General features: G+C 36.1%; 1 protein-coding gene across 1 annotated transcript in view; it reads right to left on the bottom strand.

Annotated features, from left to right (window-relative positions):
• The window catches only part of LOC110380936 (uncharacterized), a 258,996-nt gene that overhangs the window by 61,956 nt on the left and 172,477 nt on the right, over positions 1-24,563 (bottom strand). The window contains exons 5-7 of the mRNA XM_064037034.1: positions 17,168-18,047; positions 16,298-16,398; positions 8,168-8,350 (exon numbers count right to left, since the gene is read on the bottom strand). Coding sequence (XP_063893104.1) covers positions 8,168-8,350; positions 16,298-16,398; positions 17,168-18,047 — 1,164 coding nt within the window. The remainder of the gene's footprint in view (positions 1-8,167; positions 8,351-16,297; positions 16,399-17,167; positions 18,048-24,563) is intronic.

Below are 24,563 nucleotides of genomic sequence, written 5' to 3'. Positions count from 1 at the left end.
AGTCAGATATCTAAGCAGAATTCACTTGATATTTTAAAGGAATATCAAGATAACATACAAAGATACTTATTTAGAAAAATGGTCGAACAATTTAGAACAAACTCTTTGATCTAGTTTTGGTGTTTATAGTATAGCTTTGTGCTAGACTGCTCTTAGAATAACTGAGTTCATACGGTCAGTTGCTTTGTTTATGGAAGAGCGATTTTATCTCACGCTTCAGCAGAATTAGGACACAAAATAATACATATTTTAGACTGTATTATAATGTAATGTATAACATGAAATAATGACTAGACAAATGTACAAAATAAATGGAAATAATTATTTGATTAACTCCGAGTAAAGTTGTTCAATTAGACATGTAGCGTTTTAGTTTAATCTATAATCATATAATCAGGATTATTCATTTTTTATCTGTTTGTACTTTAAAGAATCCGAAAGTACTGAACCGGTTTGAATAATTATTTAACTGTTGGATAGCTACACTCTTCTCAAGAGACATAGGCTATATTTTATCCCGATACTCAGATTTGCGCGCGGCCCTATGTGTGCGTCGGCTTGTAAATATACAACTTTCATTCGTGTGACAGTGACGTCGCCCGAGCATGACGTGTTCTTATCACTTTTTCTTATGGGTACAGTCGTTTACGAAAATACTAGTTATTCGCGGAGAAATTATTAAGGAGTCAGATAAAGCGTTTCAAAAAATAAAACGACATTCAAAGCTTTTTATTATTAAATATAGTGTTTCATTATTTTTTCATACGTCTTTTCAAATTGACATTGACAGTATCTAAGAATTGAATACTCCTTAAGTATTTCCTAGCTCGGGGTACGTGGACAATAAATAAAAGTGTGGACTAAGAATGTAAAAAGAGGTATAATCTAGTATAATAATGTAAACAAAATGTGTGGGGAATTTTAAAAAGTTATATTGCTTCGCATAATGTCGACCAAAATAACAAAATAATGAAACTCATAAATGAACGTTTAAGTCAAATTGATGAAGGGATGTGGCGTAATACTTGTCGACATGTAGAAAAGAAAAAAGAAGAATACTATAGACATTTTGACATTGGAGTCAGAATTTATAATTCTCCTTGGAGAGTAGCGAATCCGAAAATTCATCATTTGATTTTTCAAATAGCGATTCATAATCATTATAAATAAATAAACATTAAATTACGTAATAACTGTTTTTCTTTAAACCCCCGTATACAACCCCTAAATAACTGTACTGTACCCGACTGTACCTCTTGTCACGCACACAAAGTTACTGTATATGTACCCTATTATTTAATCCGGACTTCTAACTTTACGTCTGCAAAATTTCAAAGCAATCGGTTCAGTAGTTACGGCGTGAAAGCGGAACAAACAAACAAACAAACAAACAAACAAACAAACTCACTTTCCGATTTATATATTAGTAAGGAAGTAAGGATAAGGATAAGGATAAGGAAGTAAGGATTTAAACATACAAATATGACAGCTAAAATACAAAATGAAACCATGTCACACAGAGAATGCAACTTATGAATATATCGAAGTCAGATATCTAAGCAGAATTCACTTGATATTTTAAAGGAATATCAAGATAACATACAAAGATACTTATTTAGAAAAATGGTCGAACAATTTAGAACAAACTCTTTGATCTAGTTTTGGTGTTTATAGTATAGCTTTGTGCTAGACTGCTCTTAGAATAACTGAGTTCATACGGTCAGTTGCTTTGTTTATGGAAGAGCGATTTTATCTCACGCTTCAGCAGAATTAGGACACAAAATAATACATATTTTAGACTGTATTATAATGTAATGTATAACATGAAATAATGACTAGACAAATGTACAAAATAAATGGAAATAATTATTTGATTAACTCCGAGTAAAGTTGTTCAATTAGACATGTAGCGTTTTAGTTTAATCTATAATCATATAATCAGGATTATTCATTTTTTATCTGTTTGTACTTTAAAGAATCCGAAAGTACTGAACCGGTTTGAATAATTATTTAACTGTTGGATAGCTACACTCTTCTCAAGAGACATAGGCTATATTTTATCCCGATACAAGCAGCACGGGGCGCGGGTGAAACCGCGGGAAAACACGTTAAAATTCTTTGATTTTTTTAAGAGCTACGTAAAATGAATAACTACTAAAATATTGCTAAAACACACATTCATATCCCTACTTCACTAAAGATAACTCCAAATAAATGTCTCATAGTAAACCAGTGTTTTTATCCTCAAGAAATATGACCACAGTGGGTTCATACCGTTCATGTGTGCTTGAACTAAGTGGGTGATCTATCTGGAGTCAGAACTCGCCTTATCTTTTGCGGTACAGACGGTTTTTTGGAGTTCCTTTTAGTCTTATTATCTACATTTATTCTAGGATTCTACGTAGAAATTTTTGGGCTAGAAGCTTTAGTTAAAGATTGGGATGGGTCCTGGTCTGGGTTGGATTACCGGATTGGCATAAGTACACCACATATTATTTTATACATTCAAATCTGCAATTAAGTTAATTTATATATTTAACAGTTTATGTACACATAAAAACACAAACAAGAATAAATAGTTGGAGAGTTAGAATAAAAAAATAATGAAATAATGTTGTTAGAAAAATGCCTATTTAAGAATTTATTCAATTCAATTCAAATTCTTTATTTCAGACTATTTTGTCCATATTTTGTTAATAATATGTATTTATAAACTGCATTATATATTTATAAGCCACTGTGAGAGTCCAATTTTGCAAACTTTTTGGTTACGTCCACTTTCAGCAACAAGCCATGGGTCTTAAAATGAGCACGTCTAAGCAAACAGAACTCTTCAGCTTTACAATATTAGCATAGAAAATCGTATAACAATATTTAGAAGCTGTAATTGGATATTACTTTCGTAACTAAGTGCTTTAATGTCGCACTTCATCTTCTAACTTTCGACTTTGGGCTATAATTTACGACACTCGCAAACACTTATCAGTTTCTAGGCCATGTAAATTAGGTGATTGCTTTTATTATGTAATTGTGTTACAAAAATCTTTGTGAAATACGTAAGAGTGAAAAATATGTCTCTTTCTTCGGCGAAATTTAAGCTTAGTTGAACTCTTGAAACAAACATCATCATGTTATGAATTGTGTAATGTGTAAATGCTTTAAGTAGTCAAATTATCGGTGGGTGTTGAAATTATTACACTCAATAACGTACACAACAAAATCATGCCATGTATTCGTAAATATATGGAACGTCACAAATAGTCAAAGTTGAGTTAAACAGTCCTTATTTCAAATTGCCCGATTATTGATATAACCTTGGAGAATAAAATGAATAAGACATAACAAATTCAAGGACTGCCTGTAAATCATTCATAGATCTTACTTCGATTCTATTGAACCTCGTTCAATGCCTATACAATGTAGATACTGTACACAATATACATCTGAACAGTCACTAAGCAAATAACCATCCAGCCATTGATTTGAATAGCCTATAACATTGATAACTCACCGATCAATAACACATTGGCCATGCATGACCCTACGTGGGTAATTCGCACAATAACCAGGCATTATGTGTAATACCCGGAGAATAGTGACAGTGTATGTACACTAGTGAACATTAATATTCAGCTAATGTACGTCACTGTATGACGTGACGTGCTAAACGCTGGTTATAGTGCGAATATATTAATATAGAAACATATTAAGCGTTTAATAATAGTGCTTCGTTAATTTCAGGTTAATGTTTTAAGTTATTTTTAAGCCCAGGCGTTGACAGTGCGACGACTGAATTCTATCATGGCTTATTTGAAATTTAGCTTAGCTTAGTAAAAACGGTGCGGCTGACACGTCAACTTAAAAAATATATTTTTTATATATATATTAAATTGCTAATAAAAACTCGCAATCTAGCGATGATTCTACTTTCCAAATATCATAAAGTTAAACGTAAATTATAGCTTATTGTAGTATCATGAAATTCTACAGCCAATAAAACACAAATATTTACAAACAAATGAAACTTTAATCATCACACAATAAACTGTATTGCCAGCAGTTAATCTAACCATTCGTCACAAAACAACCCCTCGTAAACAGTTTATATGTATCGTGGCAAATAATCTGTCACAAGTCGCAGCCATTTTGTAAATTACCAGACATTCCGTGAAATGATCAGAAGTTCTACGAAAACTGTGTTGTTTACATATTGATGACACATTATTTTAGTATAATATACGTGTTCTGGAATCTTATGATAAAACCAAGAATATATGCATTTAAAGATATATAAAAACTAAAAAGGTAGCTTGCTTGAATATTTAATTGTACTTGAATGTTTATTTTCAAATTTTTGTACGCCTCTACATGAGGGTAAATATAGCTGGACTATTTTTTTAAACTAATATCTTGCATGCTAAATTGTATTAACAATTGTACGTGTACAAACATGTTTACAGAAAGAAAAGAATATGATTATTTTCTTCACTTCAGAATGGTCTTAAAACCCAACTAACTCTACTCTAAGATTACCCATCAAAAGTAGTTTACTGCTCTCAATAAAAACTTAGTAAGTACGTGAAAATGCATTAGCGAATTGTCTATAAGTTGGCTTGCTGTAACGTTGCAGCAACAGATATGAGTTCATTGACCTCCACGTTGTGTGCAACGTGCTTACAAGGTGTTAAGGTTATATATGTACCTGGTTATGTCATATATACACACACACTAACAATATTAATACTTAGGTACGTGCTAATTCACGTTGCTTTCGGGTAATTGGTATACTATTCTATGTATTTCGTATTGGTGTAATGGTCGATTTAATAATTTTTGGTGTATGTACTGAGCTGTTTAGTTACCTCTCACAAAATAAATAATATGGAATCCTTATTGAACGCGGAAATGAGTTTGTTTGTTTATTATGCTCAGTCCAACGACTTTACGAGGTAATGTAAAATTTAGTAAAGATTGATGGTACCCTGGAGTCAGTTATAGGTTACATTTTATTTGAGAACGGGAAGAGGTTCCCGCGGGACGCTGGTGAAAACGAGGAAAACTGATAGGAGTTGGCATGCTGTTTGAGCTACAATTACAACTACATTGGAATTTCACGTCGTTTCCTTCTCGCACGATTGTCGCTGTAATTACCGTGCTAATGGTGCAACGTGCTTAGAAAGTGTTAATGTCACGTACCGGGTTATAGCAGTGAGGCGTAGATGTGAAACATTTTTGGCAACTTTAAAGTTCATAAGAATTTAGTCACTAAGGGTGCGTCCTGCGTGGGGGAACCAACGCGAATTAAAAGCGATTCGAAGCGAATACAAACATGTACGGTACGCCGCGTAACGTCACGTAAGGCCACTTCAAAACTAATCGAATTTTGGTTTGTTGCTTTCATGTCATATCGAGGCGCTTCGCGGTCGCATCCAGACCTCGCACATACGACGCTGCGTAAAACGAAAAAGTAATTTTTATTTCATTGCTATCTGAAAACACGTTCCGAAAATATGACAGTTACCTAATCTATAAATCACCACAAAACCAGCCAAATATTACGAATAAAGAGACATCAATAAAATATAGTCTTATAAAAACCACGATTTTATTACGCACTGTCAATAAATAAATACTGGACATGATGTAGGTGAACGAAATTGGTCGTAGCAAAAGAAAAATTACCTGTCAAGTAAACCTTGTGAGCGAAAAGAATTCAATTTTCAACTGTCCGAGAATAACGTTATTTATTATCTTCTTATAGCTTATCTACCACTGGGTAATACATATTAGACGACAAATATTACAATGTAAATCTTGCTGTTACGAGAAATAGTCTAAAGAGACAATAATTTAATTCATAGTTTGTCAAAACTGAAAAATTGATTTGAAACAAAAAGAAATCTTTGCCCCGCCAGTGCCCTAGGTATTTCTTTAGTATTGTGTTTAATGGTTCCTTGAACTCTTTAGTTCATCATCAACTTGTGTAATTATGCACACAACGCCGCGTATTTACAGAGTGTACATAGCCAAAACGCATCCATAGGAAACTGCTCGCTGATATTTTGTAATGCTGTTTTTTAATTTGTGATTTCAAAGTATACACGAATTTTGCGTACTGCTCGCGTATAATTCGTAGCTTAGACGTGCACATGCATCTTTCCAATTTATACACGGTCAAATTTAACTATACAAATTGAATATTAGGTAAAGCATTAAATAAAAAAGGCTTTTGAATCTGAGTTTGTTTATTAAAAATGGGTGCTAATTAAACAGGCTTCTTTTTAATATCATTATTCGCCCCCAAAAATGTATGTTGCCTTCTAAATTACTAAGTCAGCCACAATTAACGAGCATCTAAATAATACTATCTTAGCCACTAGTTATCTTTTAAGTAAACCACTCTAAATACAACTCAGCATGATGGTTATTTTTTAGCATCTAAATTTGTAGCATGCATTCTAACAGTAAACTTCTAAAATACTATTAAATGACACCATAAAATATATTCAATTAGCTTCTAATTTTTTAACTCAGTACGTTTAAAATGTAAGCAAGCAACATGCAGCAAGCATCGCTTCCGTCACGGCTCCGGTGCTGCGGGGCTCCGGCGGTCCCATGCGAGCTTATCGTCGCAGATGGTTTTCACGCTCACCACCGCAGCTTCGGCTTGCTGGCCGGCCCAGCCGGCCAGCCTCAGCCGCGGCGGCGACCGTTAAAACTACCTGCGGCTCAGCTCGCAGGCCGCCTCGCCCCTCCGCGCCTACGCGGTTTTGAATTGCACTCTAGGGGTAGGGCAGACAAGACTACGTGGAGTCGGTTTTGCAGCGATTCGTTTTAATCACTAACTTCAATTTTTAATACAATGTTTTTTAATTGAAGGTTATAAATGGCAATATACTAAAAACGAGGCCGAGTTAGTAAATTAGATGACAATGTATAAATAATGTAAAATTAGAAGCTTAATCATGTGTTCAATAAATATAAAAAAAATGAATTTACGAGCATTATTAACATTAAATGCTAGGTCGTGTTTTAATCAAAATGGCAGCATGCAACTGCTCGCGTATAGATTGGAATCGTAAAGTTTCGCGCCTATTCCAGTGTATACACGATTAGTTTGCATACGGACTAGCACTGTATATTATGGAACAAAGCAAGTTACTTTGGCCACTACAAAATATATGCGAGTATTTGCGTACTGCTGCTGTATACATCGGAAGACTTTGTATAAAAAGTGGATTCCAATCTATTCGCGACTAGTTTCACACGCTTGCGTACTAGCCATGTATATACTGTAAATACGCCACAACGCCAGGATCCGAAAAACCGCGACCCAACAGCGAGACAACAACACAGTTGATGCTACAGAAAACATCAAACGTATCGTCAAATAGACATAGAATGTTCACACCATTAAAATACATTCAAACGCATTCAAAATTATAACTATTATTTTAAACAGACTTAGATGCTCCGAACTTTGCACTCAACTCTAGAATACGTATCCCAGGGTCTAGAGATGCTTCGATACCCTGACCTACATTACTACGAATGATCATAACCAAGGAACTACAACTTATAATTGTTCCGAGCTGTAGTTTGGACTTCCACGATCGTTTGGACTTTCTGTAACAGTTTCTGAAGTTATATGCTACTTCTGAACGAAGAAAAATATTGTTCGTAACACGTCGAAATTGTAAAGTTGGTCAAAAGTTTATAGCTGTCGTAGTATTCCTCAGGCGCTTTGTTAAAAAAGTGATGATTTAATTTCGAGATTTGAACACTACGGAAGGAGCTATTGATTGATTTTTTTTTCCAAATTCCAACGTAGCGAACTAGCGAACAATCAAACTAACCAAAAGTTTACCTATGTTTCTCTTATGTGATAGCCCAAAGTTGTTCAAGTTACATAGGTAGTAGGTACCTATCTAAATCTATTACAATTGTTAGAAGTTCCAAGTTCCAACATTTTTGCAATCTCTTTTATTCGATAATTTTAGCTACTCTTCCAATTCGAACAAAAAACCTTTATGAACTTTTTTGAGAACCTACGCGACATTAAAACTTTCATAAAAAGTGGTTCTTCTTCTTAATAGGCTAGCAACGCAACTTGCAACTCCGCTTTCCGTCAGTCTTATCCACCATCAAAAATAAAAGAATCCCTTACCTTCAACACCAGGCTTCTCACAGACGAAGTAGTTATGCTCCCTGCAGCCCCTATCGTTCCACATGAAGGTGTCAGCAGCCGGGGGACGCGGGGGGAACTCCCGGCGAGCCTCCACGCAGTCCTGCCCGGAGGTGCCGTCGTCATTCGGCTGGCCACTGTGCTTGCGCCAGCCCGGGAACCAGTCTAGACAAGAAAATATAGACGAAATTAGTGTCAAGTTCTTCTGTGGAAAGGAAGATAAATATAGGTTTGATTACAGGAAGAATAGGAGGACATTCATTGCTTAAGAGGCAAAGGAATTAAGAGCGTTTACAAATTCAGTGGTGGATTTTCCGTGTTGTGACGTTCGGTTCTTAAGGGTGTTAATATTAGATGTTAGGGCTACGTAATGTATAGGTACGAGTGAGACACTATTATATACAGCTAAATCAATTGCATAGTAATAAAAATATTGTAATAGCTGCAAAAGGTACTTGAAGGCCTTTTAATTGGACACACAAATAAATAATATCTACAATAACAATTAATTTATAATAAACGTACATTTCCAACAGAACAATGTGGTCAGGCGTTAGTTTAATAAAACGTGGATCAAATCAGGCAAATAATGGAAATCATATTCGGACAAATTACTATTGTTTGCGAAAAATTACGATCGCAGTCGACGCGATTCGTTGAATATTCAATTCAATTAAGGTGAAATATTAATTTCAGAGATACGTTCGTGATGAAATGAATTTTAAATTAGTTGCTTTAATGTGTGTTTTGGTGATGTCATCGTTTGCGGGTAGTCCATTGTTTGATGGATCTGTGTACATACAGGTTGTATACCTACATATGTATTATATCTAGACCTCTACATTGTTAATACTCTGTGGCTGTGTGATTTTAACTATTTCGGATTCAAGTGCAGGTATTATGTTTTTTTTCATTTTTATCCGACTTCAAAAAAGGAGAAAGTTTTTCATTCAGATGTGGTAATTTTCTATGACCCAAATCTCCCATAGATTCTAATACCACAAACAACTTCTCTCTTCTTTTCGTTATCTTCTTGAATTGATGTTTCAGAAAATACAGTAGAAAGAAACCAAAATATTCATGACCATTTATCGAAAAGTCAAACAGAATAAAAACATCAAACATATAACTATCGCATCACATAAAACCACTTCACTTTGAAGCTCGTATTTTAGTGAACAGTTAGTAACTGGAAGCCGGCGAGCAATTTACTCCAATTATTTAGTAAGGCAATAGTATTCCGCGAAATGTCCGCTTGTTTTGACGTGGATACACGCGATGTTTTCATAACACAGTTGATATTTGACTTTATAATACATACTTGGTTTTTAAAGACAACAGACAGGAAAAAAATGGGGTTTAAAGGAATTTGATACGGACGCGATGCGTTTGCGAACTGGATGCGGCTTGTAGACCTTTGTAAAGTAAATAGACAGTTTTATTCAGTGAAAAACGCGCTGTGAATAGTCTTTTCTTTTTATATTTGCCTGTATTTAGGTACACTCGTATGTCCACCACACATGGGTTTCGATTCAGACGTAGATTTTTTATGTAAAGTGGAAATACAGTGCTGATGCCAGATTTTTAAAAATAAATTGTCGCTCTATGCCACTAATCTGGAAGTTCACTCGACTTTGACTAACTTTTTATCTGCAATTTATGTGTCGCAGTAAGATAGACGAAGCTGTTATATAGTTATATCTCTAGTGATATAATTTATACCGTAACGTATGCATCTTATCTTAGCCTGTATCTTAAATCACCATTACCAAAGCCTAACAAAACCTTCCTCTTCAAACCCTCACGTCAAACTTCTATCCTAACATTAGATACTAACACGTCGCGTCTATTAAATAAGCAACGTTCTCTCGAGCCGCGTGGTTTGAACAAGATTGCTCGCACGCCTACTCCAAGCTAAGTGGAGGGTCGGACTTGAACTAAACTAACCGGAGTTAGCAGTTCCACCACCAATTAGAGCGACAACTTTTAGAGAGATTCTATTCGAATTTATATGTAATATGGTAAACTTGGTGCAGGGAATAATATAGCGCTCATAGCATAATTTTTAATAAGTTATAGCGCTTTAACACCAACGGTTCTGTAAAAATTGTCACGCGGTTTTACGTGTCATCGTTCGGGAAGGCCTAGTGCCTAGCTAATAGCCTAGCTAGTGTGAAAACTATGTAACCTAGCGTAAACGTCAAAATCTATTAGTGTGATAGCGCTCAAAGGCAGTTTGTGGTATGTTTGTTTTAAGAAATAAATGCTACGAGGTGAAATATTTTTGAGCTATAAAATATGGATGTGGTGTTCTCTACTATGCCTAGTAAAAATACTCTGGCAAAGTAAAAAAATATTTTCGTTTTTGCACGTGATATTGGTTTTCCAACCAAACCGAAGCTTCCATATTTTTTCCGACTTAATATGAAGCAGCACGAACTGTACAAATAAATAGGGTATATTTCAGTTGAAACACTATGAAAGGGAAGTCTGATTTCATTAATTTTCCATCATAGTTTCTATTGGGACGTGCTAAGTCTATAATCGGATGAAGATTTAATTATCTTCCCACTGGTTGGCTGGACTCTGTATGCAGCAAAAATGCCAATAAAGGCTTGAACACGGTATTAACGATATTTGTACACCTTTTAAAATAAATTGAAAATATTTTGGGTTTAATCGTTTAAAATTATGAAAGAAATATTATGAATGCTTGTATTGCTGGTAGTATATGAAAAAAAAACAATTAAAGCAAATTATTGGCATCTTTTCTTAACAATTTATTGAATAAGACTTATAGGTAGTACCTACGTTGATAGTGACAACACAGAATTCGTATCGACTTCAAGCTAAACAATAAGGATGAATACATTATTCTCCGTATGAGAGGAGGCCTGTGCTCAGCAGTGTAAAAAAGGCTGTAACATTATTAAACTCTTCTTTTTCTTTCGCTTAAACCATTACTATATAGTCTCCATAGACGTCATTCTGCTGTGGTTATAATTTTTTACCAATTTTTTCATTGTTTCACCGCAATTTCATCTACCAATCATTATTAAGCAAACAGTAATTATTCAAGGCAATTGTTTTCATTCACAGAAATAACAAAACGCAATTGTCCTTTCATAACTGTTGAGTTTTTGCGAGAGGTCCATAGACTATACAATGCCAAACAAAAACCTCAGAGCACCAATTATACAATTTCTAGAATTATCTCTGGCTTAAGCTTAAGGCACACTTAGTGTTGTTTTGATTTAGAAATAATGTTTTACTGAAGTTTGTTTCTCTTTCTAAATCTTGTAATTTTCTATATACCTAGGTATATGAGAATAACTTAATATAGGAGACCTTTTTCCTGAATGACAATATTATGTGTGACCTTAAAAGTAGACTTTTTCCATACGGTCATGTATTTCTTCAGCATAGTATACATATTTCTTATTCTGTAAACCGAAAAATATACACGCTGATTATATGTATTTTACTGATATTACGATAGTATAACGAAAAATATTTTGTGTTTGTGGATGGTATAGACAGCATCATAAAAAAAATACGTTTTGAAATATTACATAACCCCGTAAAATATCGCACACATCATCTAAACTAGCAGCTATCTGTAAGCACCTTTATTTTAATTATAAGTCTGCGATTTATACCAGGAGCGCAGCGTCGAACTCACCGTGATGAATTCGCGCGCTTTTGTCGACGCCATCTTACCAAGATGGCGGCCAAACTGATTTATTAGCACCCATTGTGTTGGGTCTTGAAGACATGATTAATAACGTGAGACCTAGATTTTGTAGTATTTACATTTTCTATTTAAGATATTGTTTATTCAGTATTGAATTAAGGGTTATAAATTGTTTCTAACTAGATCCAGAGATATTCACAACGTCACAAAATTTACTTCTTTCGTTTAGATAAATGGTCACATCCACAACACAACCTTGATCAATGAATCTATGCTACTGCTAAGTCATCATCCTCCGAGCCTTTTTCCCAATCATGTTGGGGTCGGCTTCCAGTCTAACCGGATTCAGCTGAGTACCAGTGCTTTACAAGAAGCGACTGCCTATCTGACCTCCTCAACCCAGTAACCCGGGCAACCCGATACCCCTTGGTTAGACTGGTGTCAGACTTACTGGCTTCTGACTACCCGTAACGACTGCCAATGATGTTCAATGACACCTATGACATCTATGCTACTGCTAAGTGCTAATCCTAATTATACTGTCACGTGAAAGAATGCACCTACGGGATAAGTAGTATTTTGACTATTCTATATTGCCCACGCAGACGAAGTTGCGGGCAACAGCTAGTTGTTTCTAAAGGTAACGTTTCTGTGGGCAATTTCTCATATTGATCTCAGTATTTGTAAAGCCGACTTAACCTCAGGGGGATCAAGTAGAGTAGGTGTAATATAACTATTCATGAAACATAGTAGGTATATACCTATATTGTAATGTAGTTTCAATGTATAATACGGGTTTCCTCAGGTATTTGGATAATAATATGAGAATTTTGTCATTAACTACTCTATTGCTACACAAGACGAGAAAATTAAACGTCAATATTAATTAGTGTCTTATCTCAGCGTTAGAATTTTAATTTAATTATGAACAGAGGATTTTTCACTTAAAATTTATATTAAATTACTACATTAATACTGGGTGTTATATTTCACTACTTAGGAAAATAGTTCATGTAATGTACTTTAAAGTAAACAATCGTCTAAATGGATGAGTAAAACCATTTTCTTTTATTGTCAAAGTATAAGAAACAAACTCATATTCCTATTAACTCGGAATCAGGACACTAACAAAGCAACAACCTTCTTAATAACCGAATCAACAATGGTTACAATATCAATGTAATTGATTATCGTCATAACTGAACCCATCAGTAACAGCATTTACTGCAGATTTCAATAATCTATCCGTTGTTTTGATAAGATATTACATCTATACTAATATTATAAAGAGGAAAACTTGTTGTTTGGTTGTAGTGGATAAACTCAAAAATTACTGGACCGATTTTAAATATTCTTTCACCATTAGAAAGCCATATTATCTGCGAGTATATAACATAGGCTATATGTTATCCCGGTGCGGGCAGTATCTCCCACGGGACGCGGGTGAAACCGCGGGAAAACGGCTAGTAATCTATGAGTAGCTAATGCTAAAATTCAATCTCTAATCGTAAATTAGTGGACAGATACATCGTAACTGATTTCATGTGCGATACAAGAGTGGGGTGCGGACCGCTGCGGCTCGCTGCGAATCGCTGCGGCTTCCAACTTACTTGTTGAATGCAGACGTTGCCGTGTAAACAAAGCCGACCCTTTTGTAGGGCTGCCAAATATGCCCTTTGCTTGAATTTGGGACAGTTTTTAATTTCTTTTGTTTTTTTTACTAAATACCTGATCTCCTTCCTGCCTCCTAAGTACGAGTGTGCGAGTTCGATTCCAGGTCAGGCAAGTACATACCAATGTACACCCATAGCAGGGCATGGGATGGTAAAAAGGGCGACGCTGATAGAAAACCAATTATGCTGTACAATTGTGTAAGTCGTTAAAAGCAATCAACTTGGTTAGCATAAGTGTAAGAGCATCTACCTACTTTAGATATAACTTTTGCAATCACATGACTGAGCTAAAATTAAAACATACTTTTTTAGTCTGTAATGTGAGTGCGAAGTTAATGAAAGTCAGCAACGATATTGAAGTCACAAATAAAATAGAACTTAACTTATGAATATCTACAGTTCACTTTTGGGGCAACCCTAAACCCTATAACCCATTTACGGTCCGTACATTATAACTACTAAGTGACGATATATTATTAATGTGTTTGTAAGTGTCGTGTTTATCTATTACGACGAAATATAAACAGCTAATAGTTTTCCCACTGTTGGGAATAATCGTTTGAAGTTATGTAGTGATTGCTGATCTTGAAGTCTCTGGTTCGATCCTCAAGACGGTAAATTATTTTTTGTGTTATTTAGTAGTACTGTAAAACAGTGAAATGAAAAATCGAAATAAAGTGTGAAGCTTCTAAAATCACAGAAAAGCCAAAAATAAATTTACTTTATATCTCAAGGTTGCTGCTAAGTTTATTTAGCCTCAGATTTTCGAGGCAGATGTCTAAATATAGCCTTAAATTTGCCCTATTTTTTGTCTTTCACAAAAAAATAAAAATCAGAATAAAATTGTAACATTTTACGATATCATACGGCGAGTATCTGTGGACATTGGATGAAATAACGGAAAGTTTAAAATTCGATTTCTATGCAGATGCGGGCACAAAGGAAAAACAAAACGGAACGCTGGCTCTCGTGTTACGTTTAATTGTAAAACTGAAAAAATATATGTTTTTTTTTCTTTTTTTTTTGTAAAGCCATTTATATCGGGGTTTTTGTAAGGTTTTAAGGTTTTCTATCTGTGATGGCTTTATTTTTATGTTTGGTTATAAAGGTTTACCAATACATAGTTACTTTTTTCAAAACAGTTTAACTACCGAAAAAACGTCATGAATCGTTTATTTTTCAGGATTGTGTAATGCGTAAAAACCTTAAAGATATGCTTAACTGGTAAAGGTATGAGTTAAACCTACTTCTTATTAATTCAGAAGTAATAATTATCAGGTTATATCAATTTCCGAAAATTCATCAACAGATTCATATTTAAAAGGTGATCGAAATGCAATCAAAATATAAAGTAGTTTTGCAAAGTTGCCACAATGTTAATTTAAAAATAACATATTTATGTAAAATATAGCGGGAAGCTTTTCATTGCAATTTCCGCCTCACTCATTTCGTTCAATCATTCACCATTCGTTTTGGGAATAAATCATTCGTAAATGGACCGTGCTTTCGTTTTAATAGCAATATTTTTCAATTTTATTGCTAAATGCGTATGAACCAAAATATTTTGTAGATTTTTAAAAGCCTTTAAGTCGATATTATAGTATTGAAGTGAAGAGTGTAAAATAATTGTCAAAAGATGATTATTTGAAAGGTAGTTTCAGTTTAATCATAGATTTGACCTGTGCCTATTTATATATAATACATACATAATACAATGATGTTATTGAACACGGAGTTGCTCATCAAATAATGCATTTAGCATTATTTTTTCTGCCCTTGATTTCATTTTGAAGACGTTCAACATCAATTTGTCACAACATGAATATCCTCCACTTCTTCTTTATTTAAAAAGGGCACAAGCACCAGCTTATAACCTAGATAAAAATGAACTATATGAATGAATAAATAGCTGCTATAATCGCGTGCTTGCGACGCCACCCCGTCTAGACGAAGTCGTACCCTCGATACGTCTTGGCAACGATTGACGCTTTTAACCTATAAAGTGCACTGAATTCTTGTTTTTTCTCTACAAAGCTATTAAATTCGCTTTAAAGTGCTCGCTTTGTGAACTGTGATTTTTATGTTTAATGGTCGGTTTCATGGTAAAATTGTGATGTTTATTTGCATACTGTATTCGTTGAGTTTACAGTTTTCGGAAACGCAAATAAGATAAATGCGTTTATATTTCACTCAGAGTTCGATTCATTTCATTGGTGGACAAAGGCCTCTTCCATTGCTTGCTATTAAATTACTTTTTACCTGTGTAATCATACTGCAAAAATAACGTCAATCTCTTTAACAAATACAAAATTTCCCCAATCAAACATCGCTAAACACAATACCCACACGACAATCGGCAAGCCGCGCTCGCACTTGACTCGCGAAGGCGACGAGAGCTCTCTCGCCACTCAATACTGTCGAACTAACTGTTGACTGACACTTCTAGTATTTATAAACATCTATCTATAGGCATGTAGGAAAATGAGGATAAATAATATTTTTTTAAACGACATTATAAACCTGATACGTAGTTTTGGAATCAATAAACTTTTTGTACGAAGATAATCCAAGATATTGTTGCCTACTTTATCTTTTATCTTTATTTATTAATGTGTATTTATATTTATACACACACGCTCTCAAGCTTTCTTGAGATAAAAAATCTACCTTCAACATTAACAAAACTGCCGCATCCACAATTTGAATGTGGTGAAATAAAATACTTCAAAAGTCCTTATTACTCACGTGCATAAGAGAAAGGCAATCCATCGGACCATCGGAACTCCCCCTCATGGACGGCATCAGTCGCTCCGATCCAGTACACGTCATCCACTCCGGCACCAGGGCTGCAACCAAACAGTATTTAATTAAAAACAATCATCTGCCTAGCCTTTTCCCAAATATTTTGAACTATGCTTAGTTCCAGAGTTTAACAAGGAGTGATTGCCTATCTGACCTCCACAACCAAGTTACCCGAGGAACCCAATACCCCTTGGTTAGACTGGTTGTCACATATTTAAAGTTTTTATTTAGAAACACCCGTCATCTGCCTTTGCCTTGCCTTTTCCCAACTATGTATCGAATCTTCCAGTCTAACTAGATGCAGCCGAGAACCAGTGTTTTACATGGAGCGACTGCCTATCTAACCTCCACAACTTAGTTACCCTAGTAACCCGATACCCATTGGAAAGACTGGTTGTCAGACTTTTAAAGTATTTATTTAAAAACACCCACTAAAGCGTCCCGGGCCATTCCATAAACTTGCTGGACGCTCGTAGTAAATATAAATGCGTTTTGGGCGCAGTTTATAGCCGCTGTGGGTAGTTTGAGATATATAGCGCTATGTTATGTGAAAGCTGCAGTTATATCAACATTCGAATGGCCTTTTTGGCTACCAGTCTTAATGGGTTTAGAGTTTATCAATAGAAGCCATTTGGATCGCTGTCGAACTTACATAACAGAACAACAATAACACGCCATTCTGAAGCTCCACTAACTTTCAATATAACGACTGTCATAGACTCTATACGCAATTTATGGAAGATATTTCTCAATGCTAACAATGCCACATGGGTCTGAGGCTTAGCTGTGAAAGCAGTTCGTCGAGATACTTACGCATGTATAAGTAGTTGGTCCATAATTTGCTGTTGCCTCTCATTGAGCACACTGGCGAGGTGTCCCCCGAGCCTCACACACTCTGCTTCTGCCTGCCTCCACGCTTTCTTCGCCTCCCGCACCGCTGATATGCAAAAGTCCCCCGACAGCACCCACCCGTACTCGCAGTGCCCCACGATCTCCTCCACAGCCTTGTCCATCCACCAAACCTTCAACCACATCGCTGAGGCATTCTTCTTCGCCGTTATACTAATATTCAGCCTCACAGCGTTCCCTTCCGACACTATCTGAACACTTCTTAAAGGATCCCCCGGTTGCGAACAGTGTTTCCACTTCGAGTCTCCATCTTCTAAACTTAACTCCATACCTCTACACAAAGCTTGTACATCCTCATGTATAATGTTGGACACGTCATTTTCCTTCGCCTTCATTGGTCCTGTGCCCATTTGTAGCCGCAGAGCGACACGGTTGCCGTACGGCAGGTGGATCTCATACGAACATGAGAGTTTTACGGTGGGGCCGACTTCGAACGAGCCGTTTCTTCCCGTGAGCAGAACATTGTGACAATGGTCTACTAGACGGTATATCGCGGCGAACGTGGGTCGGCCGTGGAGTTCTATGACGGGGTTTTTGTTGGCGGACGTGTAGAGGAACTTTCTGTTGGGGGGTGGGATTTGGTCGAGCTTCCCGCAGAGCGTGGGCGTGTTGGGGGCGAAGCGGATGAAGCCGGCGGCGCAGGGCACGTTGAGCTTGTGCAGCTCGACGAGCAGCGCGCGGCGCGCGGCGGGCGCGGGCACGAGCACGCGGCACCCGTGCGCGCGCGGCACGTGCCCCGAGTGCACGCGCCCCACGCGCACACTCCGCAGCCGTAATGCACAATCTGTAACAAACAACGTGTTTTTCATACAATGAACAAATTAAATGATAGTTGATTTCTGCGAAGCAAGGGATTCGAATCTATCAAACAAAACTTTTGCTTTAGTTCCTATCGTTTAATTTAATAAAATATCAATATTTTTAGTCTCAGATTTAGGACTTATTTTCATTTCAGAATCCACATTTACTTACTTAATGGAAGGTGCTTTTACTGCCTTTATTTTTAACATAGCTCGAGTTATTTCAGACTGATAAATAATATTAATGTCACGTCTCTTTGTTATGACGAGTACGATACATTTCGAGCTTTTGTTGCTAATGTATTGAATAACGGTTGAATTGAAGTACATTCCACGCGAAAGAAAGTCAACGGAGTGATGTAGGTACATAGAAGATATAACTAAGTGTCATTTAGAAGTCAATCAATAACGTTCTGATTTCTTTCTTTCTGAAAATAGCGTGTATCCAGTCGCATATTGTATTACATGAATACTTTGATGAATGTATTTTATTCTCTATCCGAGGGACCAAGTTTATTATAGTTTGAATAGCTCAAACTGTTATTAATAACTCTAATGGCCCTCAAGTACCTAAACTACGGCGAAAAACTACTAAAATTGTTAACGCACATTTTTGAGTGAATAAAAAATGTGTACACATAGAATCACTAATATGTTCGAGCACAAAGGATGTGGTTTAGTATTTTAGTATTAAAAATGTCCGAAACTTTTGCGTTTTTAGTTTACCAGACATTTTGGAAATGTTTGCACGCAATTTGTTACTATTTGTTAATAGCAAGAAGACTAGAAAAAACGCCGGTGAAATCTCGACTGTAAAAACACATACATATGAACACCAGTATAGATACTACGTACGTATATCAAGATATAAGATAACTGAGCGTGTCCTGTTACAAACTGCGGTCTGTCTTCGGCATAGTTTGTGCAACAATGTCCTGAAGACGTCATCGCATAACTGGCCGTACAAAGCTACTGTGTGATGTGAATATCTTGGTGTAAACCTTAGACAGATATATACTACCTTCTTGGACCTTTATTGTAACTAGTTTGTACAAGGAAAGATAACGTAAGTTCTTTTTTATAAGTAAAGTTCAAAGGAAATCTAAAAAGTTAGTTGTGAATCATTGTTAACTATTGTGTTTTAAATAATTTCTTTTGTTATAAATATCTGAAATTATGTAAATGAATCCGCTGTCTTGCTTGCTTTTTCAGTCTTTACTTTCAATTAATATGTTATTGATTAATCTACTTTCTATGGTTCAACAAAAATATAGGTATTTACCATTTACATTTAACTTTATTTCCACAATATCCAACTACCTATGTAGTTAATTAATATCCATATTACAGCATCTAAGAGGTCAGTTCTCATGTGATTAAGACGCAGTGGTGCGAGTAACAGTAAACACTGGCTCTTGGACAATGACTGGCGTCATAGCTCACTGGATTAGGGGTTACGTTAAATGCGGTAATTACTGATGACTGGTGGATGGTTATAGACGTAAGTAAACTAAGTAAGCTTGCAACTACTAAGTATGTATAGTTATCGGCACGAATCTTGAGCTCTGACCTACATCTGCGCAGAAGTAATTTATTGGGTCCCTTTTGTGGTATGAAGCGAGGCGCGGGGGCGTTGTAAAGCGGTGATTGGCCCGTAGCGCATCGCGTCATAGCCATCACTCGGGATTTGCTAATAAATCACTTCTGCTCATATGTAGGACAGAGCTCAAGATTCGTGCCGATAACTATAATTATAGTCTGCGCGTAACAGTAAACACTGGCTCTTGGACAATGGACAGCGTCATAGCTCACTGGATTAAACTAAGTAAGTAATTATAGACAGGCAGTTTGTAGTTAGTAGGTATAGACGCGATTTTCACAGCGGTTCAACCTAGGAGGCCCATCTGTCATTAAAAACAAAGGGACAAGAAAACTTGAAGAGAAAGCTTTGAAATAGAGGTTTAATAAATAACTTGACATTCTATAAACCTAAATTTTGTTACAGAACCTTAAACTAATTTAGACAATTTTATTTTTAATATCCATAGTAACAAAACAAACACGCGTTGGTTATACTTAAAACTGACAAAACAATTTACAGTGTTAACGAAAAACTCGTGAAAATATTAGCAGTAACACAAAATTAAATGTGCTCACAATAAAACAGTGTTGCTAGTTGAAAATTTGTGGCGCAGTTATTCTGGATATTCACACAAGTGAAATAGAATGGAAATAAAATTAAAAAACAAAGTTGCGCATTATGCCACGGGTACTGGAGAACCGTAGTTTTGTTTTTGAGTTGAACTGTAAGAATGCTAGAAACAATGTACGGAACCGATAGGTACTTATAGTAGACATTAGCGCCCAATATTTAATCTATCTGCGGTTTTGTGGAGTCTAAATATTATTACTTGTATGGGACTATATTGAAAACAGATGTAAGTAGATAATAACACAATTAGGCCTTCTTATACATTAAGTTAGAGCCTTTTTATCATCCCACTGCTGGGCACAGGCCTCCTCTCACATGGAGAAGAATGAGCGTTACGGTACGGTAACACTTTTTCATATATTTTATGAAAGTAAGAAGTAAAGTAACAGCCATACGGAGTAATCGATCATAAGGTTAGGTATTAGGCAATGCTTGGCGTGGTTGGTCTTTAAATGGTTGACAATCTTGTTATGATAAGTTCGTCTAACCCGGATGCTATTCCAAATAATTAAAGCTTAACAGACATTTGTATGTTAATCCGAAATGTAAGCGGTATTCAAGTTTCAACTTTGAAGACTCGAAGAGTTATGAACGCATACTTAACTTATACATTTTGAAGATCAAATAAGCGCTCGCCTGCCTTAACGTGTTTCATGCATTAATGTTAATACATAAACAAACAAAGTAACTGCAACACGTGCAGTGCAGTTATGTGCAACATTTCACTTTACCGACATTGTAGTAAGATAACTTTGCAACCGCTTTTACTATTAATTCTAAACATTTTGTTGTGGAGAGCTCGGGGCTAAGTCAAAGCCACCGATCGATCATAAGGTTAAGTAACGCTTGGTGCGGTCTGTTAGTGGATGAGTGACCATCTTGTCATGACAGGTTATTCTATGTTCCAGAAGGCAAGGTAAATTGATGTGTCAAAGCTGTAATTTTGAACATGTTTTGGCAGGCTTTAAGTATAGTCTGAAGGCTGAAGCCAGAAAGTCTGACAACCATTCTTACTAGGGAGTATCGGGTTACCCTGGTAAGTAGGTACCTAGGTTGTCGCTCTTCGTAAAATACTGGTATTCAGCTGCATCCGGTTAGACTGGAAGCCGACCCCAACATAGTTGGGAAGAGACTAGGCAGATGATGTCACATAAACATAGTATAACTGCTAACACGTGCAGTGCAGTTATGTGCAACATTGCACTTTACCGACATTGTAGCAAGATAACTTTACAACAGCTTTCACTATTAATTCTAAACATTTTGTTGTGATCCTGTGTGTTACATACATATGTACATTGCTGTGTATTTAAAGTTTTATTATAGAAAGTAGGTGTACCTATGCAAGATGTTAAGGTCGGCTGAGGTAATGGCATAATGGGATCCCTGCGTCCACGTTACGAGAGAACTACATAACGTATACCTATAAGTAGCTAAAATGTGGACTATTTATTAATTGTAGTTTAATCAAAATCTATTTTGAAGTTTTTACGTGAAAGAGTTACAACCATCCATACATATAAACAAACAACCTTGTAATATTATTAAGGTTGAAGATGTTAAAATACAAACTCCAAAAAAGGTCTTACAGCACTTTGAGGCAATTGATGTTGATCCAGACCAAAACAATAAAGTTTGAGTACATTTCTTTCCATGAAAAAGCACAATCGCTCTAATTGATTTTCCGTGGAAGCGTAATACCTGAAGTCGCTTTAGCATTTAAAACGCTAAACTACGTCCTGAGGGAAATAACCATTTCATGCACTCAGACAGTAAACTGTGCTATATATATAGCTTTTTCTATATCTGTTATAATTTATTTTAAACTGGTGCTTCTGCATAGGTATAATATTTCATTTCATTTCATTTAAACTTGACTGCTAAACGAGCACTTTTTGAACGATAAAATTTATAAAAGACAGCCACCAAAACGCCCACCTTTCATCACTTTCTATATGTTTTTGCTGGTAAACAGACGCAGCATAACAAACTCCCCAGCAATATAATACAATAGGTATATTTAGACACAATCCACACGCAATCGGTTTACACTAAAGTAAGCCATAGATTAGCTTGTGCTATGAGTGCTAACACAACTGATAAACTAAAGATACAGATCCAGACCACAGCCAATCTACATGCATCACACAAAAGTCAACCGTATTTGGAATTGAACCTGGGACCCTTTAATCGGCAGTGGCAATAAAATAACCATGGTGAAATTGTAAATGGTTATGGTGACAATAAAATTGCCCTAACTTAGTTACGACATAGAATTGCCGACCACGTTACAGACTGACCAAGCGCTACTCTCACCATCATAATCATGAAAGAGTACTCCGTAAAGATTACTGTACCTACCATTAGTAAATAACCCAGTTTCCATAATATTTAGGTACTGTTTGCGTTATGCATCACCCACCAATCACCGGATTAAATTACGATTGTTCTAGTAACTTCTACAGCGTACACTCGCTATACTGTTTGCTTTGGCCTTTTATTTGTGTGCACTGCACTGCGGCTGCGAACACATTAAACTTGTGTACATACATATATGTACACAATGTTCGCTTGTTCTAGTGTTTGTTTTGTTTAAGTATGTGTTGAAAATTAGCATTGCATTTTTGTGGAATAAAGTTTCGTGTTTGTCGCGCGTTGTTCAGACTTTTTATCGATAACTTTTCATGCTAAGTTCTGTACTAGGTGGTACGATGGTGATCACATGAAAAGAAGCTCACTATTCTTATAATTGGCGCTAAAGTTATTGGTTATTCTTGAGTTATTTCTTGAGTCTAAAATGTGGTGTCAGTTCATAAAAGGTCTTCTTGACTCTTTCTTAAAAGAGCCGTTGAGACCTACGATGATCGGTCACCGCGACAACGTCATACTTCGCAATTTAATCCATTCAGTGGTTTAAAAAGCTTCCTTAAACAATCAGATTACTACGTATCCATTAGTATATGCTACCAATATGAACAAAGATTAATATTCACCGTAGTTTATGTAATAAGTCCAACATAACTGTCGGTTCGATTGAATTTCCAGGAATCCATCGTTACCACTTTGTTCGATCACGAGCGGCCACCATTTTGTGGATAGCCAACAATTTTACGTTAATAGCCACGCAGTTTCTGCTAAAACATTTTACGGCTATTAGCGACTGAACTAACATCCTGGTTTAGTTATTAGAGTAAACTATATTGAGTAACTTCGGTTTTCAATAACCTATCTATGAGTTAGTAGTAGTTTAGTTTATTGGAGATAATAATTTGACATAGGTAACTCATAAGTATAGGGCTATTGTAAAATTCTATCTCTGGCGAGCAAGATAACATATACCTAGATAGAATATACCTCTGTAGCTATGTGAACACCATCATCAAAGTAGCCTTTTTGGAACTATTTGTTGGGACCAGCTTTCAGTCTAACTGGAAGCAACAGTGTTATGTATGGGGAGACTGCTTATTGACCACAGAGAAGCTCGTTAGGACCTAAATGGTGGTCTCTCATCCACGGATAGACTGTGACAAGCAAAGCTTTACCCCTGATTGGTGGACCCAAACATCTGCTACTTATTCAAGAAATGGAAATTCACAAAAAGGACATAAAAATTTAGAGTTTTAAAAAATCTTGATTACATAATCGAACGAGAATTTCCAGAATTTGCTTTATTTTGGTTTGGTGTAATAATTTGCTGGGGAGTTTGTTCCGCTATTTCTTCCCAGCAAAAACACATAGGGAGTGGTGAAGGGTATTGGGGGCTGTCTATTGTGGATTCCTCACGTTCAAAAAGTGCTGTCTTGCAGGCAAGTTTGAATAAATGATTTTTGATTTTGAATTGCAAGCTTCGGCCGACAGTGTTCAGTAGAACAGTATTAAACGAAGGTAAACCCACTAGACACAACTAGTATTTCTAGTCATAAAAGCCATTCTACACAACTAGGTAACAGCTCAAAACAGATTCCGCCTATGTATCGGCGAGCCGGCCTAGGCTGAATTATTCATGGCCTAGGCTGGGTATGAGAGCGCCAATCTGGAAATCAGTTGCTGTAGCGTGCATTGACTGACGTTTGTCATTTGTCACGTGATTTAGCTGAATGAATATTTCATGTGTGTGTGTGTGTGTGTATGTGTGTGTTTATTTGTAGTCGGATTTGTCTTGATAGAGTGATTGGTTTATGTATGTCTTTTGTACCCAATTTGTATGAAATTTTTGCAGGGCGTTGTTAAATGAGCAGGCCTATTTATCCTACCTCTGTTATATATCAAACACAATATGTATTGTTCG

The sequence above is a fragment of the Helicoverpa armigera genome, chromosome 11, assembly GCF_030705265.1.
Source record: "Helicoverpa armigera isolate CAAS_96S chromosome 11, ASM3070526v1, whole genome shotgun sequence".
NCBI classification, from domain to species: domain Eukaryota; kingdom Metazoa; phylum Arthropoda; class Insecta; order Lepidoptera; family Noctuidae; genus Helicoverpa; species Helicoverpa armigera.
Note: the sequence above shows the minus strand (reverse complement) of the source record. Positions and strands in the feature narration are given on the sequence as shown.